Source organism: Microcaecilia unicolor, unplaced genomic scaffold (genome assembly GCF_901765095.1).
Source record: "Microcaecilia unicolor unplaced genomic scaffold, aMicUni1.1, whole genome shotgun sequence".
Lineage (NCBI taxonomy): Eukaryota > Metazoa > Chordata > Amphibia > Gymnophiona > Siphonopidae > Microcaecilia > Microcaecilia unicolor.
In genome coordinates, this window is record NW_021963115.1 from 64,594 (window position 1) to 92,016 (window position 27,423).

The 27,423-nt window shown below is 45.3% G+C and overlaps 1 protein-coding gene across 1 annotated transcript; it reads left to right on the plus strand.

The window, feature by feature from the left end:
• Window positions 1-212: 212 nt before the first annotated feature.
• LOC115458949 (oocyte zinc finger protein XlCOF6-like) lies at window positions 213-27,144 on the plus strand (the record flags this gene model as incomplete). The annotated part of the gene is made up of 5 exons (XM_030188806.1): window positions 213-615; window positions 8,419-8,528; window positions 13,959-14,085; window positions 15,870-15,986; window positions 25,536-27,144. Coding segments are annotated over 5 exons (2,343 nt in total), but the record flags the coding sequence as incomplete, so codon positions are not given.
• Window positions 27,145-27,423: the final 279 nt, after the last annotated feature.

Consider the following 27,423-nt stretch of genomic DNA (forward strand, 5'->3'; position numbering starts at 1 on the left):
GAGTGTGGTAAAAGCTTTCATCATAAAGGAACCCTCACAACTCACCAAGGAATCCATACTGGAGTTAAACCATTCACATGTACTACTACTACTACTATTTAGCATTTCTATAGCGCTAGAAGGCGTACGCAGCGCTGCAAAAACATAGAAGAAAGACAGTCCCTGCTCAAAGAGCTTACAATCTAATAGACAAAAAATAAATATCATTTATATGTACTGAGTGTGGTAAAGGCTTCACTCGGAAGGGATACCTCAAAATACATCAGACAATCCACACAGGAATGAAACCATATTCCTGTGCAGAGTGTGATAAAAGCTTCTGTCAGAAAAGACAACTCATAGCACACCAAGCAAGCCACACTGGAGTGAAACTAGTTACATGTTCTGAGTGTGGTAAAGGCTTCACTCGGAAGGGATACCTAAAAATACATCAGACAATCCACACAGGAATGAAACCATATTCCTGTGCAGAGTGTGGTAAAAGCTTCCTTCAGAAAAGACAACTCATAGTTCACCAAGCAAGCCACACTGGAGTGAAACCATTTATATGTTCTGAGTGTGGCAAAAGCTTTACTGAGGAGAGATACCTCAAAATACATCAGACAATCCACACATGAATGAAACTACATTTGGACTCTAGGTTTATATTTATTGTCAACTTACTCTACCACTGTTTTCAGGGCAAAGTGGTTTACAGGCTAAAAGTAAAACATGAGAAAAAATACAATTGATAAAATAGTAAAGCACACAATCATACCAACATAAGATAAACATGTTTATTTCAGGGAAAGCGCCCAGATGAGCCAAAACCAGTCAAATCCGGTGCAGTATGCTTGCTGAAAGACAATTCTCCTCAGATGGGTAGAAGTAGATTTCCTTAAAGCTGGCACCATGTAATAAAACCACCAAAACGAATGGGGAAATTGTGACTCAAAAAATTAGATGAGAAACGTAGATAGATGCCATAACGATCTGACTCCTAAACTACACCAGACACAATTTTATATTGTAACTCTTATTTTGCCTATTTTATTTACACCCTAATTACTGATAATCATACCCTGTCCTGATATCATTATATTATGTTGTTATCCACTTACCCACTTCTTAATCAACATAATTTTCGTATGAACCTTAATAGCAATAATTCTGAAATTCTTCTCCGTTAATATGATTGCCATAATATTCCTATGCACCTTATCTGATTCTCTATTCCATCGATGTGATTGTAGTTGTATTATATTGTAAGCCACATTGAGCCTGCAAATAGGTGGGAAAATGTGGGTTATAAATGCAGCAAAATAAAATGCATCTGCTGAGGAGTGCATGATGTGTAGACTTTGGTTGATTTCGTTTCCACCCCCCAGACAGGTCCCCTCAGCCAAAACCTAGAATTTGTTTTTAGCGTCTCAGCTGCTGTAAGCACACGTTAGTGCTAATGCAGCTTAGTAAAAGGACCCCTTAGTGACTTAAACCTTCTGATAGAAGAGAATTTGTAGGTTGATTGATAAAATCTGTTTTAATTTCATTAAAAAAACAAACATTGGCTATAGGCTTATTACATTCTTTTGCCTTCGTTTCGATTTAATTGTTAGAGCCCTAGGGGCTCATTTTCGAAAGAGAAAAATGTCTACAAAGTGGCATAAAGCAGTATTTGGATGTTTTTCTCACCAGAACATCCAAATTGGCATTTTTGAAACCCATTTTGCAGATGTTTATCAACTGTAATGCTTACAAATCTCAAGGGGGCATGTTAAGGGCGGGATTTGGCCATTCCTAGGATGTTTTTCAGCCATAATGGAACAAAACAAAACTGTCCAGGACTAAAACTAAGACGTTTTGGTCTAGACCTGTTTTAAGCCACAAAAAAGTGCCCCAAATGACCAGAAGACCACTGGAGGAATAAAGGAATGACTCCCCTTACTCCCCCAGTGGTCACTGATCCCCTTCCCCCCCAAAAAAAGATGTGAAGGAAACAGTACATACCAGCCTCTATGACAGCTTCAGATGTTGTGGCCCAGGGGCGTAGCCAGACCTCGGTGGGGGGGGCACATTTTAGCCGACCTTCCCCAGCCGCCGACCCCCCCTGCCACTTTCGACCCCATCACCACTGCTGACCCTCCCCCGCCACTTTCGACCGTCGCCACTGCCGACCCTCCCCCCCCCCACTTTCGACACCCCCCCCCCCCCCAGGACGTCAGGACTCACAGCACAGATCAGCAAAGTGAGCGAACGTGCAGGAGACTGGCGCCGAAGAAGACTAAGGCTGGCGGGGGTTGGAGACCCCCACCAGCAAAGGTACCTTGCGGTGGTGGCGGGTCGAAAGTGGAGGGGACCCAGACTAAATCTGTGGCCCCACCTAGCTACGCACCTGTTATGGCCAGTCCTATTAGGGCAGCAAGTAGATCCATGGTCGGTGCAGTGCACTGTGGAGAAGGGGACCCAGGCCCATAATCTAACTGTTACACTTGTGGTAGAATGTGGCAGCCCCTTCCAACACCCCCCCCCAAACAAAAACCTGTATCCACATATAGGTGATACTTGCAGACATAAGGGCTATTGTAGTGGTGTATAGTTGGGTACAATAAGTTTTTGGTGGGTTTTGGAGGGCTCACCATCAAACATATAAATGGCAAGTGACCGACTCACCTGCAAATGCGCAGTAGAGACTTCCCTCTCTGTCCTGCCATTGTGTCAAGACGTGATGATGTCAGAGGGCGGAACAAAGAGGGAAACGGAGTCGGTCGGACTGTCGGACGCTGCCACTGGAGCCTGCAAATAAACATCACGCACACCAACCTCCACCCTCCCCCCCATCCCCGCTGCCGGTCTCGCATCTGCTGCTGCCTGCAGCGCTTTCACACGGAGGTGAGAGGCGCTGTCAGGTCAGTGCAGGGGGCCCGGCACAGAGGGGGGAGGGAGCGGCGGCGAGGAGGGTTGCTGGAAATCTTGCCTGTTTTAACGGACTTAACGGCTAGTACAATATAAGGGGGTAATGGTGAGATGCGTACCTGGGACCTTTTTATGTGAAGTCCACTGCAGTGTCCCACTACTCTGCTGGGATGTCTGGGTGGCCAGTCTACTAAGAATGCTGGCTCCTCCTACATCCCAATGGCTTGACTTTGTGCGTTTTTCACTTGGATATTTTTTTTCCGAAAATGGACCAAAATTATAAACGCACAGGGCACAAAAACATCTAGCAAATAGCCTTTTTCAAAAAAGAAAAAATAGACGTTTTGATGTTTCGAAAATGGCTATATTCTCCACTTGAGCAAAACGTCCAAAGTCGGACTAGAAGTTATATCGAAAATGCACCTCCTAGAGTAGTAAAAGGTAGGCATTAGCTTAGCAGGGCTAAATTTTTAGCTTGTTTAGTTCTGAAAGACCCCCAGAACTGTAAAAGGTAGGTATTATATAATGTCTAAATGTATTTGTTAACCCTAGATCAGTATAAGGTAGGTGTTAACTTATAAGTTTTAAAATTCTTTTACCTTAGTTAAGAATATAACTGTGAGAGCCCTAGAGCAGTAAAATGTAGGTAATAGCTTATAAGGTTTATAATTCTTTTGATTAGCTGCCTTAAACAGAAAAAACACTTACCTGTTCTTACAAAAAATTATGAAAAGTGTGCTATTGAGCAGGGACTGTCTTTTCATGTTAATTTGTACAGCGCTGCGTAAGTCTAGTAGCGCTATAGAAATGTTTAATAGTAGTAGTAGTAGTATCTACCCAATTCATCTCCAGCGTGTCCAAATCCCAGCCTCTGTGAGAGCTTCAGATGTTATGGCCAATCTTATTAAAACAGCAAGCCGATCCCTGGTTGGTGTAGTGCATTGTAGGCCCATATTCCACTCTTACCTGTTACACTTGTGGTGGAACGTGTGAGCCTTCTCACACTCACCAAAAACCTACTGCACCCACATATACGTGACTTCTTCAGCAATGAAGACTATTGCAGTGGTGTACAGTTGGGGACAGTAGGCTTTGGGTGGGTTTTGGAGGGCTCATTATGCAATATAAGGGGGTAACGGTCAGTGCCGTAGCGAGGGCTAATGGCACCCGGGGCGGGTCGCCGCTGCGCACCCCCCTGGGTGCAGCATGGTGCGACCCCCCCCCCTCTGTGGCGCACCCCCCCCCCCGGAGCGCATTCTTACCTGCGGGAGGGCCGATCCGCCCCGAGTGCACGTCACTCGGAGCTGCGTCGGCCCCGCTGGTTCCCTGCTCTTTCTGCCCTGGAACAGGAAGTAACCTGTTCCGGGGCAGAGAGAGCAGGGAACCAGGGGGGCCGGCACCCCCTGAGCGCGTGCACCCGGGGCAGACCGCCCCTCCCGCCCCCCCTTCCTACGCCACTGGTAATGGTCAGATGTGTACCTGGGAGTTTTTATGTGAAGTTCGCTTCAGTGCCCCCTAGGGTGCTCCATTCCTCTACTTGGATGTCTCTGTGGCCAGTCTGTTAAGAATGCTGGCTCCTCCTACATACCAATGGCTTAATTTTGTACATTTTTTTAAAAAATGGACTAAAAAAGATGAAAACACAGAGCACGAAAATATCTTGCATGTGGCCATTAAAAAAAAAAGATGTTTTGCTGTTTCGAAAATGACTATATTCGCTATTCGGATTCTGGACATTTTGAGCAAAACGTTCAAAGTCAGACTTAGACGTAATATCGAAAATACCCCTCCAGTATAATAAGTTTCAATTAAATAAAACTATTAATATACCTTTCATTTACATCACTTCCTAATTTGATTCTAACAGGAATCTACGAAATAAAGACAGTTTTTATCATAAGTGTTCGAGGCTTTTGCAGATGAGGACAGAGCCCATGGGGATGGAGTGGGGACAGAACCTATAGGAACAGAGACAGAACCTGCAAGGATAGGGTGGGGATGGAGACAGAACCCACAGGGATGCGGACAAACTTTGTTCCCGTGTCATTCTCTAATTCACAAAGACCCAGTGTTGCCTTGTATTTTTTATCATCTCACTCTCTGTAACAAGGCAATTTCCTTGAAAAGTCACAACTGCAGCTGCTAGCCACAGCTTAGCTTCTGAAAACCCATTCGGACACCTTATTTCCCGCGGTAGTGAATTGCACCATTTAGTTGCTTGAAATGAAAACCCAGTGGAATGTGAGGTTTTATAAACTAACTTACTACATTTTGGATAATGGAGAATTGAAAACTCCCTTGAATCTGCTGTAGCCAGTGGCGTAGCCACAGGTGGGCCAGGTTGGGCCGAGGCCCACCCAGTTAGGGCTCAGGCCCACCCAACAGTAGCACACGTTTAGCAGTAGCTGTTGTGGATCCCAAGCTCCACCAGCTGAAGACTTCCCCCTGATGGTAACAAAAATGCTGCTCTCCACGATTCTGGTACCTGCACATGCTCAGTTTTCAGTGCATGCCTGCTGCAGACTGCCAAGGTGGGGAGAAGCATTTTCCCGCCAGCTGAGATATTTTTTGGGTGTGTGGGGAGGGGGAGGACACTTGGTGCCCACCCACCTCTTGCCTAGGCCCACCCAAAATCTGCTGTCTGGCTACGCCCCTGGCTGTGGCATTTCTTTTTGGTAAGTTAATAACATAGTAACATAGTAGATGACGGCAGAAAAAGACCTGCACGGTCCATCCAGTCTGCCCAACAAGACAACTCATGTGTGCTACTTTTTGTGTATACCCTAGTTTGATTTGTACCTATGCTCTTCAGGGAACAGACCGTATAAGTCTGCCCAGCACTATCCCCACCTCCCAACCACCAGCCCCACCTCCCAACCACCGGCTCTGGCACAGTCCATATAAGTCTGCCCAGCACTATCCCTGCCTCCCACCACCGGCTCTGGCACAGACCGTATAAGTCTGCCCAGCACTATCCCCACCTCCCAACCACCAGCCCCGCCTCCCAACCACCGGCTCTGGCACAGACCGTATAAGTCTGCCCAGCACTATCCCTGCCTCCCAACCTCCAGTCCCGCCTCCAGTGTCCTATATAGAATCGGGCCCAATGTTTGTCTAACTATATCTATATAGATAGATATAGATATAATCATAGACACACTAAAATCTCTCCTCCGCTGTTAACAATTGGAGAGCACGGTGTTAACATCCCCCTGTTTACAAAGCTGCAAAAGCAGCTGCCGGTGCGCTAATTCCGACTCAGCCCATTCACTTTGAGTGAACGGGTAGATGTGAAGCATCTGTTCATGCTTTCCAAAAATACTAGGACTAGGGGGCATGCAATGAAGCTACAATGTAGTAAATTTAATACGAATCTGAGAAAAATTTTCTTCACTCAACGTGTAATTAAACTCTGGAACTCATCACCAGAGAATGCGGTAACGGCGGCTAGCCTAGCGGATCTCAAAAAAGGTTTGGACGGCTTCCTAAAGGAAACGTCCATAGACCGTTATTAAATGGACTTGGGGAAAATCCACTATTTCTGGGATAAGCAGTATAAAATGTTTTGTACTTTTTTGGGATCTTGCCGGGTATTTGTGACCCTGATTGGCCACTGTTGGAAACAGGACGCTGGGCCCGATGGACCCCTGGTCTTTCCCAGTATGGCGATACTTATGTACTTATTGCCACGCGGCTTTGTAAACAGGGGGGTTAGAATTTAAGCATCTCAATTTATTTACTTATTTAAAATATTTATTAACTGCATTACCAATGGTTCTAGGTAGTGGACATAGCAACATACGTAATAAGATATCTTGCCTATAGGACAGAACCGCACCATATATTATTTGATGAGCTAAGGTACATAGCTCAAATCCTGATTGTGCCTGGTAACCAATGCAGTGGTTCATATTTCAACACTCTGTAAATCAATCTTGCTGCAGTATTTTGAACTGTCTGAAGTTAGAGCCTTAGAGCAGTAAGTAATAGATTTTGTAAACCCCCAGGAGTCGCTCATGTGTGCTGAAGCCCTCTAGTGGCTACTGTCTATACTCACATGCTCTCTGCCAGGGCTTACCAGCACTTGGCTTTCAGAGAAGGACTCCAACAGGCCTTCTCTATGGCTGCTTGTACACCTAGCCTCAAGGACTGGGGCTCCTTCATGCAGGGTGACTGTTGCCCCAGTTATCACCGCTTCTGTGAATCCTTCCCTGCTATACCCTCTGGTAACCGGTCACATTTCTGGTACTCCGGCAGGGCCTCTTGCCACCTTCTTTGGGGAATATAGCCCTGGTTCCTCTGCTTTCACAAATATGCAAATTCACTCTACATTGAATGCCAATCCACTTTATTAGTTCCAGTCTTGTGGGGAACAAGTTCTTTCAAGCTTATCCTCCAACTTGTTTCTGCTCCACTGAGCCCACTTATTTGGGAGACCTGGGTCTCAGTATAAAACAGCCACCACCCCTGGATTAGGGTTACCATTCGTCCGGATTTCCCCGGACATGTCCTCTTTTTGAGGGCATGTCCGGGGCATCCGGCGGATTTTGCCCGCGCCCACGTTTGTCCGGATTTCTGGACAAACGCGGGCGTGTGCGTGCGGTGGGCGTGTGGGCGGGCGATCGGCGCCGTGGGTCTGGTCTCCCGTCCCCTCCCCTTCCTTACCATGTTCCCTGGTGGTCTAGTGATGTCTTCGGGGCAGGAAAGAGCCCCCTCTTTCCTGCCTGGAGCGCTGCGCCTCCCCTGTCCATCATCCTTCTCGGTCTGGCTGGGGATTCAAAATGGCCGCCAAGAGTTGAACTCTCGCGAGGCCGCTTCAACTCTCGGTGGCCATTTTGAATCCCCATCCAGACCGAGGAGGATGCAGCAGGCAAGGGCAGGCAGCGCTCCGGGCAGGAAAGAGGGGGCTCTTTCCTGCCCCAAGAGAAGACGCTACTAGACCACCAGGGCTAGATAGTAAGTGAGGGGGGGTATGTGACGGGGGAGGGGACTATGTGATGGGGGCGGGGAATAGGGGCGGAGGAGGACCCGAAGGGGGCGTGGTGGGGGCGGGGCACGAAGCGTGGCGGGGACGGGGTAGGGGGCATGACATGTGTCCTCTTTTTCAAAGGACACAAAATGGTAACCCTACCCTGGATAGGACTTTCTTCACTCTAACTCTACAGTCCTATCCTCCACCCCACGGCTGTTAGTCAACTTCACATAATACACATGTTCCCAGTCAGGTAAGTGCCTCCTGGATTTTTGAGGGAACCTTCTCTCTCCGCTTCCAGGAGTTCTCCTCCAGCAGGTCTCTTCCTTCACTTTCTCACTCTGACCTCAGGCTCCATTTATTATTAAACCTCCTCGGGTAGTAAAGATTCTTTGACTGAGTACGGGACAGTGTGTACAAGATCAGCTTCTCTAGTGTCAGTGCTGGGAGGGTGCAGTAGATGGCAGCAGTCACAAACGGCTCCGACCGACCTCCCTCTCTCCTGCTTCTCTCTGATCTGTCTCCAGTCCAGACTTTCCTTTCTCTGTCTGAAGCCATTGGATTTAGGAGAGAAGCTGAGATCCTGCAAAGAGCGAGCCAGGGGGCTGGAAATTGTGCTGTGGAGAAGGGCAAGAGAATGGCTGCAGAGCTTTCTGCTCAGCAGGTAGGAAATGGGCAGCAGGGGATGCAGTGCCAGGCAATGTCATGCAACATCTGATACACAAGCAGAAAAAGAAATGAGCCTGGCACTGCTCAATCCGTTCCTGGGGCTCCGCAAAAGACAGTTGTGCTCTTTATTCCTTGCAACTGCTGAGGCTGTTCTTTGTGGTTCTCATCTGTTTTTATAAAGCTCTCTGTTTCTGCTTCCTCTGATCTCTTAGATCCATGTTCCTTCCTCCCTCTCTCCTGCTCCTCTGATCTATCCCTAAACTTCTTCCTTCCCTTCTCTCTCTTTCTCTCAAGCCATTAGGAGAGAAGCAAAGGTGCAGGGAGTGAGGGAGCCAGGGCTGGAAATGGTGCTGTGGAGAAGGGCAGGAGAATGGCTGCAGGGCTTTGTGCTCAGCAGGTAGGAGACTGGCAGGAGGTGGGCAGCAGGGGATGCAGTGCCAGGCAATGTCATGCAACCTCTGATACACACATGGTGCATGGAAAGAAGTTCTTCCTGGTTCCCCTCCCTTCAAATGGTGCTGTGGAGAAGGGCAGGAGAATGGCTGCAGGGCTTTGTGCTCAGCAGGTAGGAGACTGACAGGAGGTGGGCAGCAGGGGATGCAGTGCCAGGCAATGTCATGCAACCTCTGATACACACATGGTGCATGGAGCAAGCAGACGAAAAAGAAAGTTCTTCTTCCTGGTTCCCCTCCCTTCACAGGGGCTGGAAATGGTGCTGTAGAGAAGGGCAGGAGAATGGCTGCAGGGCTTTGTGCTCAGCAGGTAGGAGACTGGCAGGAGGTTGGCAGCAGGGGATGCAGTGCCAGGCAATGTCATGCAACCTCTAATAGGCATATGGTGCATGGAGCAAGCAGAGGAAAAAGAAAGTTCTTCTTCCTGGTTCCCCTACCTTCACAGGGCTGCTGCTCCTGAGCCAGCAAAGAGGGAGCCAGGGCTGGAAATGGTGCTGTGTAGAAGGGCAGGAGAATGGCTGCAGGGCTTTGTGCTGAGCAGGTAGGAGACTGGCAGGAGGTGGGCAGCAGGGGATGCAGTGCCAGGCAATGTCATGCAACCTCTGATACACACATGGTGCATGGAGCAAGCAGAGGAAAGAAAGTTCTTCTTCCTGGTTCCCCTACCTTCACAGGGCTGCTGCTCCTGAGCCAGCAAAGAGGGAGCCAGGGCAGGAGAATGGCTGCAGGGCTTTGTGCTCAGCAGGTAGGAGACTGGCAGGAGGTGGGCAGCAGGGGATTCAGTGTTAGGCAATGTCATGCAACATCTGATACACAAGCAGAAAAAGAAATGAGCCTGGCACTGCTCAATCCGTTCCTGGGGCTCCAGAAAAGAAAGTTCTGCTCGTTATTTCCTGCAGCTCCTCAGGCTCTTTCTTCCTGGTTCTCCTTTAGCTTTATGGTTCCTTCAGTTTCTGTTTTCTGTGAGCCTTTTTTCTGTCCTCTTCCCTCTCTATCCCCAGTCTCAAATTTCATATCCTAACATAAACGTGTGAGAGGTTTTCTCTTTCTGTAATTGGAAAAGAAATTTTAAATCTTTCCGTTTTCAGACAGGCATATCAACAGATGAAGTGCAAATTTCAATTCAATTTCTTCTACCACTTCAATTTCCCCAAATAGAGTTCTATGTGGTTTATAAACTGGGCTTTCCCAGGAGCTACAAATTTAATTACATTTAGAATAATCATATTTTATTTAATATGTATTTTGAGAATGAACATGCCATAATTAACCTTTGCCCTAATTTTTGACTGGTAATTGATTCCACCACTTAGTTTGGTATTGGTAGGTAGCTGAGAGCACAGATTTATTATGCAAACACCTTTCGGACTAGGATATGAGTAAAGAAATATCTTGCTGTTTTCAATCTGGTGCATTCAGGTAATAAATCAGATTCTCCATATAAGCTGGAGTGTCACCATATATTAGAAGAAAAATAAAAGTGCACAATTTAAAGCTAGGCCTTGCTTCCACAGGAAGCCAGTGCAGTTCGGCAAATAGCGGTGTTACTCTCTCATATTTTGTTTTTGAAAAACTCGGTCTGGCTGCCGTGTTCTGCAGCATTTGGAGTTTACTTTGAGCTGTAATATTGCAGTCTATAAATTACATTACATTGGATTTCTAGACCACCTGATCCGCAAGTTTCTAGGCGGTTTACAGTATTCAGTAGCCGGGACAGAACCTGGGGAATGACAGTTATACCATGAAATTAACAAATCTTTTAAAAAGAATTGTCTTCGGATATTTCCAAAAATCACTGTAGCCATTCAAATCCTTCAATTTTAAAGCAAGTGAGTTCCAGATATTAGGAGCCTGAGACATCATCAGTTGCTTAAAAAAAAGCCAACATTGTTTTGTACCTTTACATAGTAGATGACGGCAGAAAAAGACCTGCACGGTCCATCCAGTCTGCCCAACAAGATAAACTCATATGTGCTACTTTTTGTGTATACCTTACCTTGATTTGTACCTGTCCTTTTCAGGGCACAGACCAGTATAATACATTTTATGCTGCTTATCCTAGAAATAAGCAGTGGATTTTCCCAAGTCCATTTTAATAATGGCCCATGGACTTCTCCCCCAGGAAGCTATCCAAACCCCACCAAGCCAACTGGCTCCAGCACATCCTCCGGCAACGAATTCCAGAGTCCAATTACACATTGAAGGTCCATGGCTTTAATTCACCTAGGAAAAGACGTTTATTGTTATAGGAACTGTTGAGAAATAAAGCACAAACTGTTTTTGTTGAAATGTTTTGAGTATTTGGTACACCATGGAGCCTACCCCACCAGGATTTTTGCCTCACACGCACAGAATTCTAAGAAGTGGCTGTGTTTTTTCAGGTGCAAAGGGTTAAAAGGGATCCTGCTGGTAGATGTATATTTGAGCAAATTCTTCTGGAGGACATTGAATTAACCTTAGCAAATATATATGATCCGAACTTCGGTCAGGCTGAATTTGTATCTGGGCCCTTAATCCTCACAGGAGACTAACACTCAAAAAGTCAGTGAGATTCGTAGATGACTATAGATTATTATTATTTGTTACATTTGTATCCCACATTTTCTCACCTTTTGCAGGCTCAATGTGGCTTACATGTAGCTGTTAACGGCGTTAGCTGATTACGGTCTGAACAAATACAATACTGTTTGTTAACACTAACCAGCAGCGTGTGAAGCCAGAAAATAGGAAGAGAACCTGCGCACTTCTTAACGGCAGCGCGAGGACATCACCAGGGGAGGGGGGGTGCTTCTGCTGGATATGCCGGATGGTCGGATTAGCGAAGGTCGGATAATCCTGAATTGACATCACGTACTTCCGGGTTCGTCACAAGCAGAAGTGACCAACCACACGAGGTTTCTCGGCTTCAGAATGTTGGGAGGTGCATTCTATTAAATAGGATTGGTCAGTTCCTTGAAGCACAGCCAGAGCTCAGCGTCCTGCACAGTAACGCTCAGACACCAGAGAGAGAGGGAGGGGGGCCTGACACCAGAGAGGGGGGGGAGGTATCTCTGTCACACACACACTCTCTCTCTCTCTCTCTCTCTCTCTCACTCACACACTCTCTCTCTCACAGTCAATGTCTTTCTCTCTCTCACTCTCACACACTGTCTCTCACACTCTATCACATTCACTCTCTATGTGTCACACAGTCACTCGCACACTCTCTTGGTCTCATACACTCAGTCTCACAGAGAGTCTGTGTCTCACACACACTCTCTCTCTCGCACTGTGTCTGACATACGCACTTGCACACAGTCTCATTCTCACACACACACTCTCTCTCACAGACACACTCACACCCAGACTCACTCTGTCTCTCACACACACACACACTCGCACATTCACTCTCTCTCACACACAGTCACTCTCACATACACTCTCTCAAACATACACACTCCGAGGAAAACCTTGCTAGCGCCCGTTTCATTTGTGTCAGAAACGGGCCTTTTTACTAGTATTAAATAAAATGTAGTAAAATTGGTTAGCTTAGTGGGGTTTAAAAAAGGTTTGGACGGCTTCCTAAAGGAAAAGTTCATAGACCATTATTAAAATGGACTTGGGGAAAATCCACTGATTATTTCTAGAATAAGCAGCATAAAATGTATTGTACTTTTTGGGGATCTTGCCAGGTACTTGTGACCTGGACTGGCCACTGTTGAAAACAGGATACTGGGCTTGACGGACCTTCGGTCTGTCCCAGTATGGCAATACTTATGTACTTATCACATATTTACAGTACTTTTAGATTGTTTTGAGTCTATACTCCTGAATAATTGTATATTTTATGGCCACAGTATATCCGGGTATTGATAATAGAAAAATAAGACGGTAGTTTTCCTCAATATTGCAATTGAGAGTACACTGTCATGATAGAATGCTGCTCGGCGCCAGTTTCTTTCGGTTCCATTTACGTAATCTAGTTCTATATGTGTGACTCGAACTCCTCTGCCTTTACAACTGGGAAGGAAGGGGGACTTTGTGCATGAGAGGTCCAGAAATCTCCTTATACACAGTTAGGTGTCACCAACAGGATAAAGTCTGTTCCTGCTTCCTTCATCTTATCCTGCCAGTGGCATCTACCTGTCTACAATTTGCATCAGTGTCTGCCTGGTGAGTTACGACACGATTATACGCAGCTGAAAATACCGATTGAATTCCTCCCTTCATTAAGCCCAGGCTGGACAAATGTAGCAAGTTTAAATTTATTTTGGTGACTGCAACTGGATGTGAAATGTCCTGTCCTGGTTTTATTAGACACTGATTTCTCCAGGTAGTGACATTTGACATTCTCTGTCTTTGCTTTTAGAGAAAATAGAGGAAACGGAGTCTAGAGCCTGTTCTTGTACTAAGTTCTGAAGTTAACGTCGAAGCCCCTTAAAATTTACACTCCAGCCCATCCCTATCTATTCAGTCACGATCAGGGCGTAGACCGTAGAAGTCTGCCCAGATCCCATTTTGTTTCCAATTACCGGCGTCGCCACCCAATCTTCGCTAAGATTCCTTGGATCCAATCTTTCTAAACAGGATTCCTTTGTATTCAAACATGCGTGGGATAAACACAAAGGAATCCTGTTTCGAAGGAATGGTTCCGTGGAATCGGTGGCAACACTGGTAATTGGGAAGCAAAATGGGAGCTGGGCAGACTTCTACGGTCTACGCCCTGATTGTGACTGAATAGATATGAATGGGCTGGAGTGTAAATTTTAAGGGGCTTCGATGTTAGCTTCAAAACTTTTAGTACAAGAACAGTGCTGGGCAGACTTTTACGGTCTGTGCCCTGAGAATGGCAAGGACAAATCAAACTCGGGTATAAAGTATCACATACCACATAAAATTGGTGTCTCTGTCATTAGTGTGCGCTAAAAAGTTAGCACACCTACAGCGAGGCTTAGTAAACAGGGCCCTATGTTTGTTTCTGGTTTGTGTTTCAGGTGCCAGTGACGTTTGAGGATATCACTGTCTATTTCTCCCGGGAGCAGTGGGAGTATTTGGATGAAGGTCAGAAGGAGCTTTACAGGGAGGTGATGAAGGAGAATTATGAGACCCTGATCTCACTAGGTAAGGAGTGCGCTATCAGCGTTTTTAGTAAACACCGGGGCTGATGCAGAAGAGAGAGAGAAATTTGTGGGATCGAGTTCCAGATCTTAACTATTCTTTCAGTGAAAAAATATTTTTAAAGTATTTCCGTCTAATTTCACTGTGTGTCCCCTGGTCTTTGTACTTTAAAAAATTGATTCACTTCTACCTGTTTTGGTAGAGACCCCCTTAGCCGTCTCTTTTCCAAGCTGAAGAGCTCCTGAGCCTTTCCTCATATGGGAGGAGTTCCATCCCCTTTATCATTTTGGTCGCTCTTCTTTGAAGCTTTGAGATGCGGTGTCCAGAATTGAACACAATACTCAAGGTGAGGTCGCACCATGGAGCGATACAAAGGCATTATAATATTCTTGGTCTTATTTTACATCCCTTTCCTAATAATTCCTAGCTTCCTGTTTGCTTTTTTGGCTGCCACCGCACACTGGGCAGAAGATTTCAGTGTATTATCTATAATGACACCTAGATCTGTTTCTTGAGTCCTGACCCCTAAGCTTGACCCTAGCATCAGATAACTATGATTCAGATTATTCTTCCCAATGTGCATCACTTTGCATTAAATTTCTTCTGCCATTTGGATGCCCAGTCTTCCAGTTTCCTAAGGTCTTCCTGCAATTTTTCACAATCTGCATGTGTTTTTGACAGCTTTGAATAGTTTTGTGTCCTCAATTACCTCACTCATCGTTCCAATTTCCCAATCATTTTATAAATATGTTAAATAGCACGGGTCCCACTACAGATCCCTGTGGCACTCCACTATTCACCCTCCTCCACTGAGAAAAAAGGCCATTTAACCCTATTCTCTGCTTTCTGTCCACTAACCAATTCCTAATCTACATAAGGACATTGCTTCCTATCCCATGACTTTTTAATTTGTCCACTTGTGTTAGGTACACAAAGAATCTCTCTTTTGCTTGGATTCATCCCGAGTTGCGGTTGGACACGCAGTCATTTTACTCAAGGCTGTAGATAGATCTTGTTCAATGGGAACATTATCAGCATAGATGTAGAATTTTGTGTCCGTCGACCGGCGCAGTGCGAGATAGCTGGTTATCTCCACTGAATATTAGCGCATGGTTGTAAGCCGGCTATATCGGTCATATTCAAGTGCTGGCCGGCTAAGTTTAGCGGGCAAATTGAACCACATAAATAGCAGTCCTATCTTCACCTGCTACTAACATAGCCAGTTAAGCCACAGCCGGCCAAAAAAACCCCTGAATATTCAATGCCGGTCACCAAAAACGACTTGGCATTGAATGTCCGGGGTCGGTGCCGGCAACAGCAGCTAAACCGCACATCCTGCTGCCGGCTGAATATTGGGGGTGGGGTCTGGATTTATTATGATTATTATTATATCACCCTGCCCACGCCCCATTCCCATCTGAACACACTTGGCTTCCTGACATCTGAAAGGCCCCCGTTCTATAATGGCATTTAAACGTCTGGGTCTCTCTAGACATTTAAATGATGCCATTTAGATATCGGGTGCTCCTAAAATAAGGGCAGTGATCATTTCCTTCATTGTGCTTGTTATGTGTATATTTCTTTCTTACATCTGCTTTGTCTTCTTAATAGTATTTGATCACTTCAGGATCATTTGAATCAGTGACCCCCAGATCCCTCTGCTTTAGGTTGGATAACAGTAGTAGAACTTCCCCCTCCTCTATCGTGTGCTGCACCCTGAGAATTACTGCTGTGCATTTTTCTGTGAATCTAAGGGAAATAAACCTCAATTATTTCGTAATCCTTAGGCACAGGCCCTGAAGGCTTCAATCCTGAAGTGTTAGCAAGGATTAAACTAGAGGAAGAATCACATGTCTGGGATCCAAAGGAGCCAGGACAGAAAGAAGTTACTCGCTCATACACAGGTAAATAATAACAGCAAAAACTGAGATTACGCAGTAGAGCTGAGTAATAATGAGCACTGTACATAGCAAAAAAAAAAGTAGTAGTAATTTTAACTGATGATGGAATGATTTAGAGGTTGATCCCTGGAGAATACGGGTTACAGCTGTTTGTTGAAGTGCACACCAAACTCTCTCAGCCCACCCCAACCTCATTTCACAGCATGGATTCCCCCTACTGCCTCTTTGAAATGTTTCTGCTCTTTCTTAACTCTGTCCAAGCTCCACTGTTCCTCTGATGCTCCCCTGAAGAGATTCTCTGGGATCTGCTAGGTTCTTCCGGGTTAACAACTGGATGCTACTGGGGATGATGGACTTCTGGTCTGATCCAGTATGGCATCACTTGTTTATTACTTTAATTAACCAGTTTTTCACCTCTCCTTTAGAACAGGGGTGGGTAACCTTGGTCCTTGAAGGCTGCAACCCACTCAGGTTTTCAGGATTTCCCCACTGAATATTCATGAGATCCGTTTGCATACAATGAAGGCAGTGCGTGTCAGTAGATCTCACGCATATTCATTGGGGAAAATCCCGAAAACCCGACCGGGTTGCAGCTCTCGAGGACCGAGGTTGCCCACCCCTGCCTTAGAATTATGCTCAAACAATAAATCTAACCTAAATGGATCTGTGTGTGGTAGGTTACCGCAGGGCCGTAGCCAGACCTCGCTGGGAGGTGGGGCCAGAGCCCAAGGTGGGGGGGCACTGTTTAGCCGCCTCCGCCACCGCCCCCCCAGCCGCTGCTGCCGCCGCCGCTTTGGACCCGCCTGCCGATGACCCCCTTGAACCCCCCTCTCACCACCAACCCTCCCCCGCCGCCGCAATAGATACCTCAGATACGTTTGCTGCAGCCGAAGAGGGTCTTCTTCAGTTCAGCGCCGGAGTAGCGCTTTCGTTCAACGAAGTTCCTGCTCTGATCAGCTGGTTTTGACGCCTTACGTCCTGCACGATGCAGGACATAAGGCGTCAGAATCAGCTGATCACAGCTGGAACTTCATCGAACGAAGGCGCTACTCTGGCGCTGAACTGAAGAAAACCCTCTTCGGCTGCAGCAAACGAGGTATCTGATGCGACGGCGGGGGAGGGTTGGTGGCGAGAGGGGGGTTCAAGGGGATCGTCGGCAGGGGGGGCCAGGGCCACATCTACAGGGGCCCGGGCCCCCTCAGGGCCTGTGTAGCTACGCCCCTGGGTTACCGTGGTATGTCCTATGTGTTATTAAGATCTTCTCTTCGGGTAGGGGTTTGAGGTCTGACTCTGCAATGCGGTTTGTTCTGGATTTGGTAACAACTTCAGCGTTTTCGATAGCGGGACCCGTGTTGCGGAATGCGTTGCCTGGTTAGCTGTATTTGTGTTCAGATGTTTTGAATACGCAAAAAAAAAAGCATATACTGGAGGGCAAAAATAACATGAAATCAATTATTAAATAGTTTGCACTAATTCTTGACTTTAACCCAAGAGATTATCTATAATATAAATCTTAAAGGAAGGAAACCTCAACAGCCAGGGGTGACTATGGCCCTTATCATAAGTTTCAATTATCCTCTGAAACCAACTGTATTGAGTTAAGATGTGTCCCCTTTCTATTCACCACACTAATAATTAACACTGTAAGGGGGGAACTTCATAAGGGGAGGTGATAGAATGTTATAAAATCATGAGTGGGGTGGAATGGTTAAAATACAGGAACAGTTGATTAACTATTCAAACAAGTGAGGATTCTCCGTGAAACTAATGACCAGTAGACTGAAAACAAGTCATGTACCTGCAGCGTATAACTAAGCTTAGAGTCTGTTGCTGGAGGATGTGGTCAAGGCATCTAATATAGAGGGCTTCAGAAGAGGTTTGGACAAGTTAATGGAGGAAAAGTCCATAAAAATTGTGTAGTGAGATCAGGGGCGTAGGCAGATACCCAATTTTGGGTGGGCCTGGGCCCAAGATAGGTGCGCAGAACTCCACCCTGCCCCACGAGTGATTTGGTCTCTCCCTCTCTCGCCTGCATGTGATATTGTCTTTCAAACATCCCCCACTTCCCTGCATAGCAGATTTTCACCGGCAGCGAACAGCAACTAATACGCACGGCTCATGTTGGCTCCACAGCCTTTTCTCTGATGCAACTTCCTGCTTCCACATAGGCAGGAATACATCAAAGGGGAGGCTGTGGGGCTGGTGTGAACAGTATGTGTCAGTCGCTGCTCGCTGCAGGTCAAGATCTTCTATTTACAAGGTATTCAGGAGGGACAGTTGTTGGGAGTTTTTGGCTGATAGGGCTTGGGGATCCCTGCCAGCCACATCATAGGTGTGCTGCTACCGGGTGGGCCTGAGCTCAAATTGCGTGGGCCTGTGCCCACCCGGGCCCACCCTGGGCTACGCCACTGAGTCAGATAGACTAGGGAGAGCCATTGCTTCTCCCTGAGCCATGAGTTTTTTGAGATCAGCCAGGCACTTGTGACGTGGACTGACCAGTAACGGAGACAGGACGCTGGACTCGATGGAGCTTGGCTCTCGGCTCTGCAGGATTTTTCCTATCCCTATGTGGAAAGACTAAAAAGGTGCTTTGAAATAGCGACGCGAATACGATCATATGTTCTATCAGCATCTCTTGTGGCGATCAGCTCGGTTATATCGCTTTCCCAGCAGAGCGAGGTTGGCAGATTTACAAAGGCGTATTGTATTACTGAACTCGTTAAACTTCCTGTCTCAACAGTAATGGCCGCTGTTCACTTTTTTTGTCTAGAAAAGAATGACCTTAGAAACAATAATGGAAAAGACAACAGCAGATTCGAGAAATCCTTTATTGCAGAATCTCAAAGAAATTAAAATGCAGTAGTACAGAGATACAACACTGGAAGCTCAGTGAGAAGCCTGAAGGAGAGAAGGTGTTATCAGAAAGATTCAAAGAGGATACTTCTTCATGTTCCGACTGGGGAGAGAAGGGGAAAAATTGTAAAAAGAAATGCAACAGAAGGCTCTGTGTGAGCACAAAGCCAGTAATATCACACATAGAAGGGAAGAGCAGTTGCTTTCGATCGGAGGTCTAAGAGTCATGGCCTCTGATTGTTATGTGTTTTTCCTTTCTGTGGATTATTGTGTTTGCCAGCTGTGGGATACCCTTGGGATGGGGCGGGGAGGGATTTTCTTACGTTTGTTACAGGTGATGGTTGTATATGCTTAAACATTAATAAAAAGAGTTTATTTTTTTTTTAATTTATAGAAGTCTTTATTGAGCGTTAAGAACATAACACAGAACATAGTTAACACGGCTCGTTACATCATATTCCAAGTGAGCCAAACACCAGTATGAATAGTAATCAGAGGGTACCTATAATGTCATTGGTCCCACCATAACCACAATATATACTTCATATTTTTATGCCAATTTTTATTGCCCTCCCCTGCCAATAAAACGAGTTTATTAATAATAATAATAATAACAAAGAGGCAGTGTTTAAAAGTTCTGCATTGTGAACGTGTACTCCATGTGATGTTGGGAGACAGCGTTCGTTTATCCCCTGAAGAAACCATTGGTGTTACTTCAGCAATCAAACGTATAAACGGCGAGTGACCGAACTCACTCGCAAATGCGCAGTACAGACTTCCCTCTCTGTCCCGCCCCCGCGTCAATACGTGATGACGGGGGCGGGACAGAGAGGGAAACTGCGCTTCCCCCCCCCCCCCCGAGGTCGCCGCCACCGGTACCCCCCCGTCCCCCCCGGAGTCGCCGCCGTCGCCACCCCTCCACCCGGCCCGGGCCCTCTGTTCGCTATTAATTCAACTTACATCGCTGCAGCACGCAGATCAGCTGAGCTCCGGTCAGCCTTCCTTCCCTGCCTGTGTCCCGCCCTCGCCGACGGTACGTCACACGAGGGTGGGACACAGGCAGAGAAGGAAGACCAGGCAATAGTAGCCCGTTTTAACGGGTTCAACGGCTAGTAATATTTATAATTGGAATTGGATATAAAATGATTGCACATATTAAAGATATTTTGACTTAAAGAGAGATTATGGGAGGTTTTTGACCCATGATTGTAACGGAGTCATTATAGGCTGTAATGAGTAGCTATGAAATGAGTTCACTAGACCCTCCTATAGGGTAAAAGGGCCCCTTCGTTGGTGTCGGTGTGCGGGTTTGCCATGTGCCAAGGCCCATGTTTACTGCCGCTGGTAAAAGATTTTTGTTTTCCTTTCAAATAAGGAAATGGCAAGTTAAATACTTGCCACGCGGCCACTTCCTGGGGGAGCCCTTACCGTCTCCTATTTAGGAGACGGTGGGGGCTCTGGCGGTAGCTGCCCGCCAGGCACGTCTTCGGCGCTAGAAAATTGTAAACTATTTTCTAGCTCCGGAATTGGTGCGCGACAGGAGTTGGAATTACCGCGGCGCTAGGGCCGAGTTGCCGCGTGCCGAGCCAGCACTACGGCTACCACCTTTTGTAAAAGGGCCCCATAAGGAAAACTTAAGAATTAAAATATCTATAAATGAAAATAAATAATTCATTAATATCGTTGAAAGTTTTTTTTGGGGGGGGGGGGGAGGGGGCCGAGTCCACTATTTAATTTGGTGTTTATCCATAATTTTGGTATCAGTGGTGGTTTTTTTTTTTTTTTTTTTTACTGATGTAGTATGTGGTAAGAGCAGTTAGCGTAGCTGGGTTTAAAAAAAGGTTTGGACAAATTCCTGGAGGAAAAGTCCATAGTCTGCTATGGAGACAGACGTGGTTACAACTGCTTGTCCTGGGATTTGTAGTATGGAGCATTGCCACGATTTGGGTTTCTGCCAGGTACTTGTGACCTGGCTTGGCCACTGTTTGGAAAAGAGGATACTGGGCTAGCTGGACCATTGGTCTGACCCAGTATAGTTACTCATGTTCCTATCCTTTTTTTAATGTGGTAACAATTTAACCAAAAATTCATATTATATATCTCTCATTATCCATTGTAAAAAAAATTCAGATTCTCCAAGGACAAGCAGGATAGCGTATTCTCCCAGATGGGTGACATCCACCAGAGCTCGGTGAAGGAACTTCAGGACCAGAGCACTAAGAGGAAACTTTAACACAACCTAGAAATCTTTGCGGTTAAGATGATGAAATATTTTGAAACCAGCAAAACATGTCTTAACAGAGATCAGGGCTTTCTATCACATTCTGAAGCATAAATGTGAACATTACACCGCTTTGTTAGTTTCTGATCATCTGTCCATTACACCCAGTTTTTTAGCCCCTCCCCTTCCCTGTGAGCCTGTCATTGGAATACTTTTCTGTTTCACTTATACATTCTGATATTGCCACTATTAGCTCATCCGTGACCCAAGAAGGAGCCAAAGTTCTATAAACCAGGTGGTCACATTTATGCTCCCTCACCTCTTTCAGTCCCCCACAGTCCTGTAAAGTGTGTCGGTCACAGGCGGTGGCAGCAGCATGACAGGCTGCCTTCGGCCAGCCCCTGGGTCTTCCCTCTGCTGCGTCCTCCTCTGATGCAATTTCCTGTGGTCAGGACACAGCACAGGGAAGACCCAGGGGCTGGCTGAAGTAGCAGACTGTCATACTGTTGTCACCGGCGACTGATGTAAACTTTACACGATCACAGTGGAGTGAGAGAGATGAGGGAGTAGTACCAGACCCATGGGGTGTGGGACAGAGGAGGGGGAAACAGACTGGACTGGGGGAGAGGGGAAGATGCCGAACCGGGAGGGGGAACGCCAGAAGCAATGCAATTGAGGGGAGGGGCACCAAAGAAGTTGGCCCAGGGCGCCACTATTCCTTGAGCCAGCCCAGACTGTGGGCACCTAAATGTTTGGCAGGCCCATAACAGTTGCAGTAGAATACTATAACAGAACACAGAATGAATTCCTATCGCATAGCCCCAAGGCTTGCTTACTAATTGCCTACAAAATGGATTAGGGTTGTCTGATAAAAACAAATATCTTATTTTCTTTGTTTTATTTCTATTTATTTTATTCAAATCTGTAATTGTGCAGGCAGTTCAGACATTAGAGCAAGTGGCAAGAGCAAAGTAACACACACTCTGGCTTTTACAGCTTGAGCCGGTGCCTCTGAGAAGGAGGCTGGGCTGAGTTACTCTTCGAGCAAAGAAAACCACCCCAAAGGGGTGGAGGTACACCGGTTCCTACGTAAAAGGTTGCAGAAGCAAGAAGTAGGAAAGGTAGGCTCTTCTAAAAACCGGAGGAGACGTCTTTAAAGAAACAATTCTTTATTGCAAGCGAAGTGACAACTTCTTTATAGATGTCTGCTCAGGTTTTTAGAAGAGCCTACCCTTTCCTACTGAGTTACTCTTCACCATGCAAAAACTTAGTGCTTTAAGGGGGTCCTTTTATAACAAGATGACCAAGTCAAGGTATATGATAAAAGTTTATACAACCTTGATTGGGCTGGAATGGTTAAATAAGGAATACTTGCTTAACCTTTCAAACGACACAAAAACAAGTGGACACTCCATGAAACTGAAGACCGGCAGCTTGACAACAAATTGTAGGAATTTTTTTTTCTGTTTCACGTAGCACATATTTAAGCTGTGGTGTCTGTTGCTGGAGGATATGATCAAGGTGACTAACAGATTGGGGTTCCAAAGATGTTTGAGAAGTTCCTGGAGGAAAAGTCCCTAAAACCTTTTTAGCTAGCTATGTTTGGGAGAGCCGTTGCTGATCCCTGGAAATGAACTATAAGGAATAAATCTACTTTTGGGACCTGCTGGGCACTTGTGACCTGGACTGGCTACTGTTGGAGACAGGCTGCTGGACTTCATGAAGCTTGGTATAGCTCAGCATGGATTTTCTTATACCTATATGGAAAGATAGAACAGGTGCTCTTAAATATTGACTTGAATGTGATCATAGATTATATCTGCATCTCTAGCAGTGATCAGCTTGAAAATGTGTTCCCAGCATACAAGGGGTGGCTAATTTACAAAGGAATATTGTATTACTGAACTCGTTAAACTGTTCTTCTTCATAAATAAGATATATTACCGTCCTAAAAAATACCAGGAAGAGACCCATGCGGTTTTGGAACACGAGAAACCTGACGAACTGAGTGATATTTCTTTAATCTTGGAGGACTCTTTAACCGAAGTAACTAATAGGGCCACACTTTTGGTTTCGTATGTGTTTGAACAGGATTTTAACGCAGTAATGAAACTTTAAGAATCTGCACCAAAAAGTCTGTGGTCAGAAGCTATGGATATTTCCAGGTGTCACCAAAGTCACACAAGATAGAAGAAAGAAATTATTGGATTTAAGAGAGGAGACACGGTCTATTAGCATATCCATGTAAATGTGTAGTCAAATGACTTAAATATGTTTTCTTCATGCCAGAACAATTGAAATCTTTCATAGACCTGAAAGGAGTAACTAAGACATAACATCAGAAGGCTTTAAGTTTAAGTCTAATTTGGTGGAGTGGTAGCCTTGTTTGTATGTTTATTTTTTCCAGCTAAATTAGATAGTCCTGATCTTTACTTTTAACTCCCCTTCAACTGATTTGTGGTCTAAGGAAGGGACAAAGAATTTAATAATTTTTTCCTTAGTTTTTCTTTGGATATACAGTGGTGGAAATAAGTATTTGATCCCTTGCTGATTTTGTAAGTTTGCCCACTGACAAAGACATGAGCAGCCCATAATTGAAGGGTAGGTTATTGGTAACAGTGAGAGATAGCACATCACAAATTAAATCCGGAAAATCACATTGTGGAAAGTATATGAATTTATTTGCATTCTGCAGAGGGAAATAAGTATTTAATCCCTCTGGCAAACAAGACCTAATACTTGGTGGCAAAACCCTTGTTGGCAAGCACAGCGGTCAGACGTCTTCTGTAGTTGATGATGAGGTTTGCACACATGTCAGGAGGAATTTTGGTCCACTCCTCTTTGCAGATCATCTCTAAATCATTAAGAGTTCTGGGCTGTCGCTTGGCAACTCGCAGCTTCAGCTCCCTCCATAAGTTTTCAATGGGATTAAGGTCTGGTGACTGGCTAGGCCACTCCATGACCCTAATGTGCTTCTTCCTGAGCCACTCCTTTGTTGCCTTGGCTGTATGTTTTGGGTCATTGTCGTGCTGGAAGACCCAGCCACGACCCATTTTTAAGGCCCTGGCGGAGGGAAGGAGGTTGTCACTCAGAATTGTACGGTACATGGCCCCATCCATTCTCCCATTGATGCGGTGAAGTAGTCCTGTGCCCTTAGCAGAGAAACACCCCCAAAACATAACATTTCCACCTCCATGCTTGACAGTGGGGACGGTGTTCTTTGGGTCATAGGCAGCATTTCTCTTCCTCCAAACACGGCGAGTTGAGTTCATGCCAAAGAGCTCAATTTTTGTCTCATCTGACCACAGCACCTTCTCCCAATCACTCTCGGCATCATCCAGGTGTTCACTGGCAAACTTCAGACGGGCCGTCACATGTGCCTTCCGGAGCAGGGGGACCTTGCGGGCACTGCAGGATTGCAATCCGTTATGTCGTAATGTGTTACCAATGGTTTTCGTGGTGACAGTGGTCCCAGCTGCCTTGAGATCATTGACAAGTTCCCCCCTTGTAGTTGTAGGCTGATTTCTAACCTTCCTCATGATCAAGGATACCCCACGAGGTGAGATTTTGCGTGGAGCCCCAGATCTTTGTCGATTGACAGTCATTTTGTACTTCTTCCATTTTCTTACTATGGCACCAACAGTTGTCTCCTTCTCGCCCAGCGTCTTACTGATGGTTTTGTAGCCCATTCCAGCCTTGTGCAGGTGTATGATCTTGTCCCTGACATCCTTAGACAGCTCCTTGCTCTTGGCCATTTTGTAGAGGTTAGAGTCTGACTGATTCACTGAGTCTGTGGACAGGTGTCTTTCATACAGGTGACCATTGCCGACAGCTGTCTGTCATGCAGGTAACGAGTTGATTTGGAGCATCTACCTGGTCTGTAGGGGCCAGATCTCTTACTGGTTGGTGGGGGATCAAATACTTATTTCCCTCTGCAGAATGCAAATAAATTCATATACTTTCCACAATGTGATTTTCCGGATTTAATTTGTGATGTGCTCTCTCTCACTGTTACCAATAACCTACCCTTCAATTATGGGCTGCTCATGTCTTTGTCAGTGGGCAAACTTACAAAATCAGCAAGGGATCAAATACTTATTTCCACCACTGTATACTAAGATGTTGGTATATTATGTTGTATTTCTTTGTCGCCTGAATTATATGTAACAAGAGTTATGCTTGTGTAAACTAAATAAATGAATAAATTAAAAAAAAAACTTTTCTTCAGCAATAATGCTCAATGTTCACTTATTTTTTTTTCCAATCTAGAAAAACAGGATCACAGAAACAGTGATGTAGAAACATATCAATGGGAGCTCGGGGAAAAGGCATCATCAGAAAGAGACAATGAGGAAACTTCTTCCTATGTTGACCTGGAAAAAAAGGGGGGAAAACAATGCCTCTCAGAAATAAACAAAAATATTCAACTGGAGCTTCGGCTCTGAGTGACCACAGTACCAGCACTATCATACAAACAGGAAAAGAGCAACAGGAAATGTGCATAAAATCTACAAAATTGCATCTTGGAGAGAGACCAGATTCAGGTGTTGAATGTATGAAACATTTTAGTCATAAGAAAACATTTCCAGAGCACACAAAAACTGTTGTGGAATCAGCCACTACTACTAAATTTGAAGATATCTTTTTTATGAAGGAAAACCTCCCAAAACACCAGAAAGTTCAGAAGGAAGAAAGGCAGTATACTTGTTTGGATTGTGGCAAAAGCTTTATTCGGAAAGATAACCTCACAACACACCAACGAATCCATACAGGGTTGAAACCATATTTGTGTTTTCAGTGCGGTAAAAGTTTCAATCATAAGACACACCTGACAAGGCATGAGAAAATCCATTCAGGAGTGAAACCATTTACTTGCACAGAGTGTGGTAAAAGCTTCTTTCAGAAAGGAAACCTGAAAATACACCAGGAAATCCACAAAGGGGTGAAACAATATGCATGTATTGAGTGTGGTAAAAGCTTCTTAAACAAGAAAAGCCTTGGAGTTCACCAGAGAAAACACAATAAGATGAAAGCAGTTGCAAGTATGGAAAGTGGTAAAACCTTCCATGACAAAAAAACTTACACAAAACAGAGAATCCACATGGGAGTGAAACCATATACATGTACAGAGTGTGGTAAAAGCTTCAGTGTGAAGGGACAGTTAGCAGTGCACCAGAGAAGCCACTCGGGAGTGAAACCATTTCACTGTACAGAGTGTGGTAAACGCTTCAATCAGAAGGGAGGTCTTATAATCCATCAGAAAAAACACACAGGAGTAAAACCATTCATATGTACAGATTGTGGCAAAAGCTTCAGTCAGAAGCATAGCCTCATAATCCACCTGAGAATCCATACAGGTGTAAAGCCATTTCCATGTTTAGTGTGTGGTAAAAGCTTCAGTCAGAAAGGAAACCTCAGAATACACCATGAAATCCACAATGGAGTAAAACGATTTTTATGTACACGGTGTGGTAAAAGCTTCACAAATAAATCAAGCCTCGTAATACATGAGCAAAGCCACACAGGAGTGAAATCTTTTACATGTATAGTGTGTGGTAAAAGCTTCACAAAAAAAGCAAGCCTCACAATGCACGTTCAAAACCACACGGGCATGAAACCATATTCATGTTCTGAATGTGGTAAAAGTTTCACTATAAAGGGCAACCTCACCATGCACCAGAGAATCCACACAGGAGTGAAACCATATAGCTGTTCTGAGTGTGGTAAAAGCTTCAGTCAGATGGCACATCTCACTATGCACCAGAGAATCCACACAGAAGTTAAGCCATTTACGTGTACTGAGTGTGGTAGAAGCTTCAGCCAAAAGACGCATCTCGCAAGCCACCAAATAGTCCACACAGGAATCAAACCTTTTACGTGTACTGAGTGCGGTAAAAGCTTCAGTCAGAAATCAAACATCACCGTTCACCAGAGAATTCACACAGGAATCAAACCATTTGCATGTGCTGAATGTGGAAAAAGCTTCAGTCAGAAAATAAGCCTCACAAACCATTGCAGAATGCACACTGGAATGGACTTAACACCCCTTAAAATTCAGCAGTAAACCTGGTCAATTGCTGTACATCTCTGAAGAGGAGAGAATAAATTGTTCATGCCACGTCTTGCCAGATACCTTCACATGATGATTCCATTGTATGAAATCTGTATCAAATCTCAGTAATGCAACCACTATAAGTATACCAGGAAGAGAAAGTACAATGCATACTGACAACCTGTCACCCAAAATTCTTGCTTAAGCATTAAGGCTAGAAATGATAGAGAAGGAAATGCACAGATACAAGAACATTTCTGCTATAGATAAAGGCTTTGGTGAGCTTCTTCTTGGGAGCCCTGCAGCAGGAGATA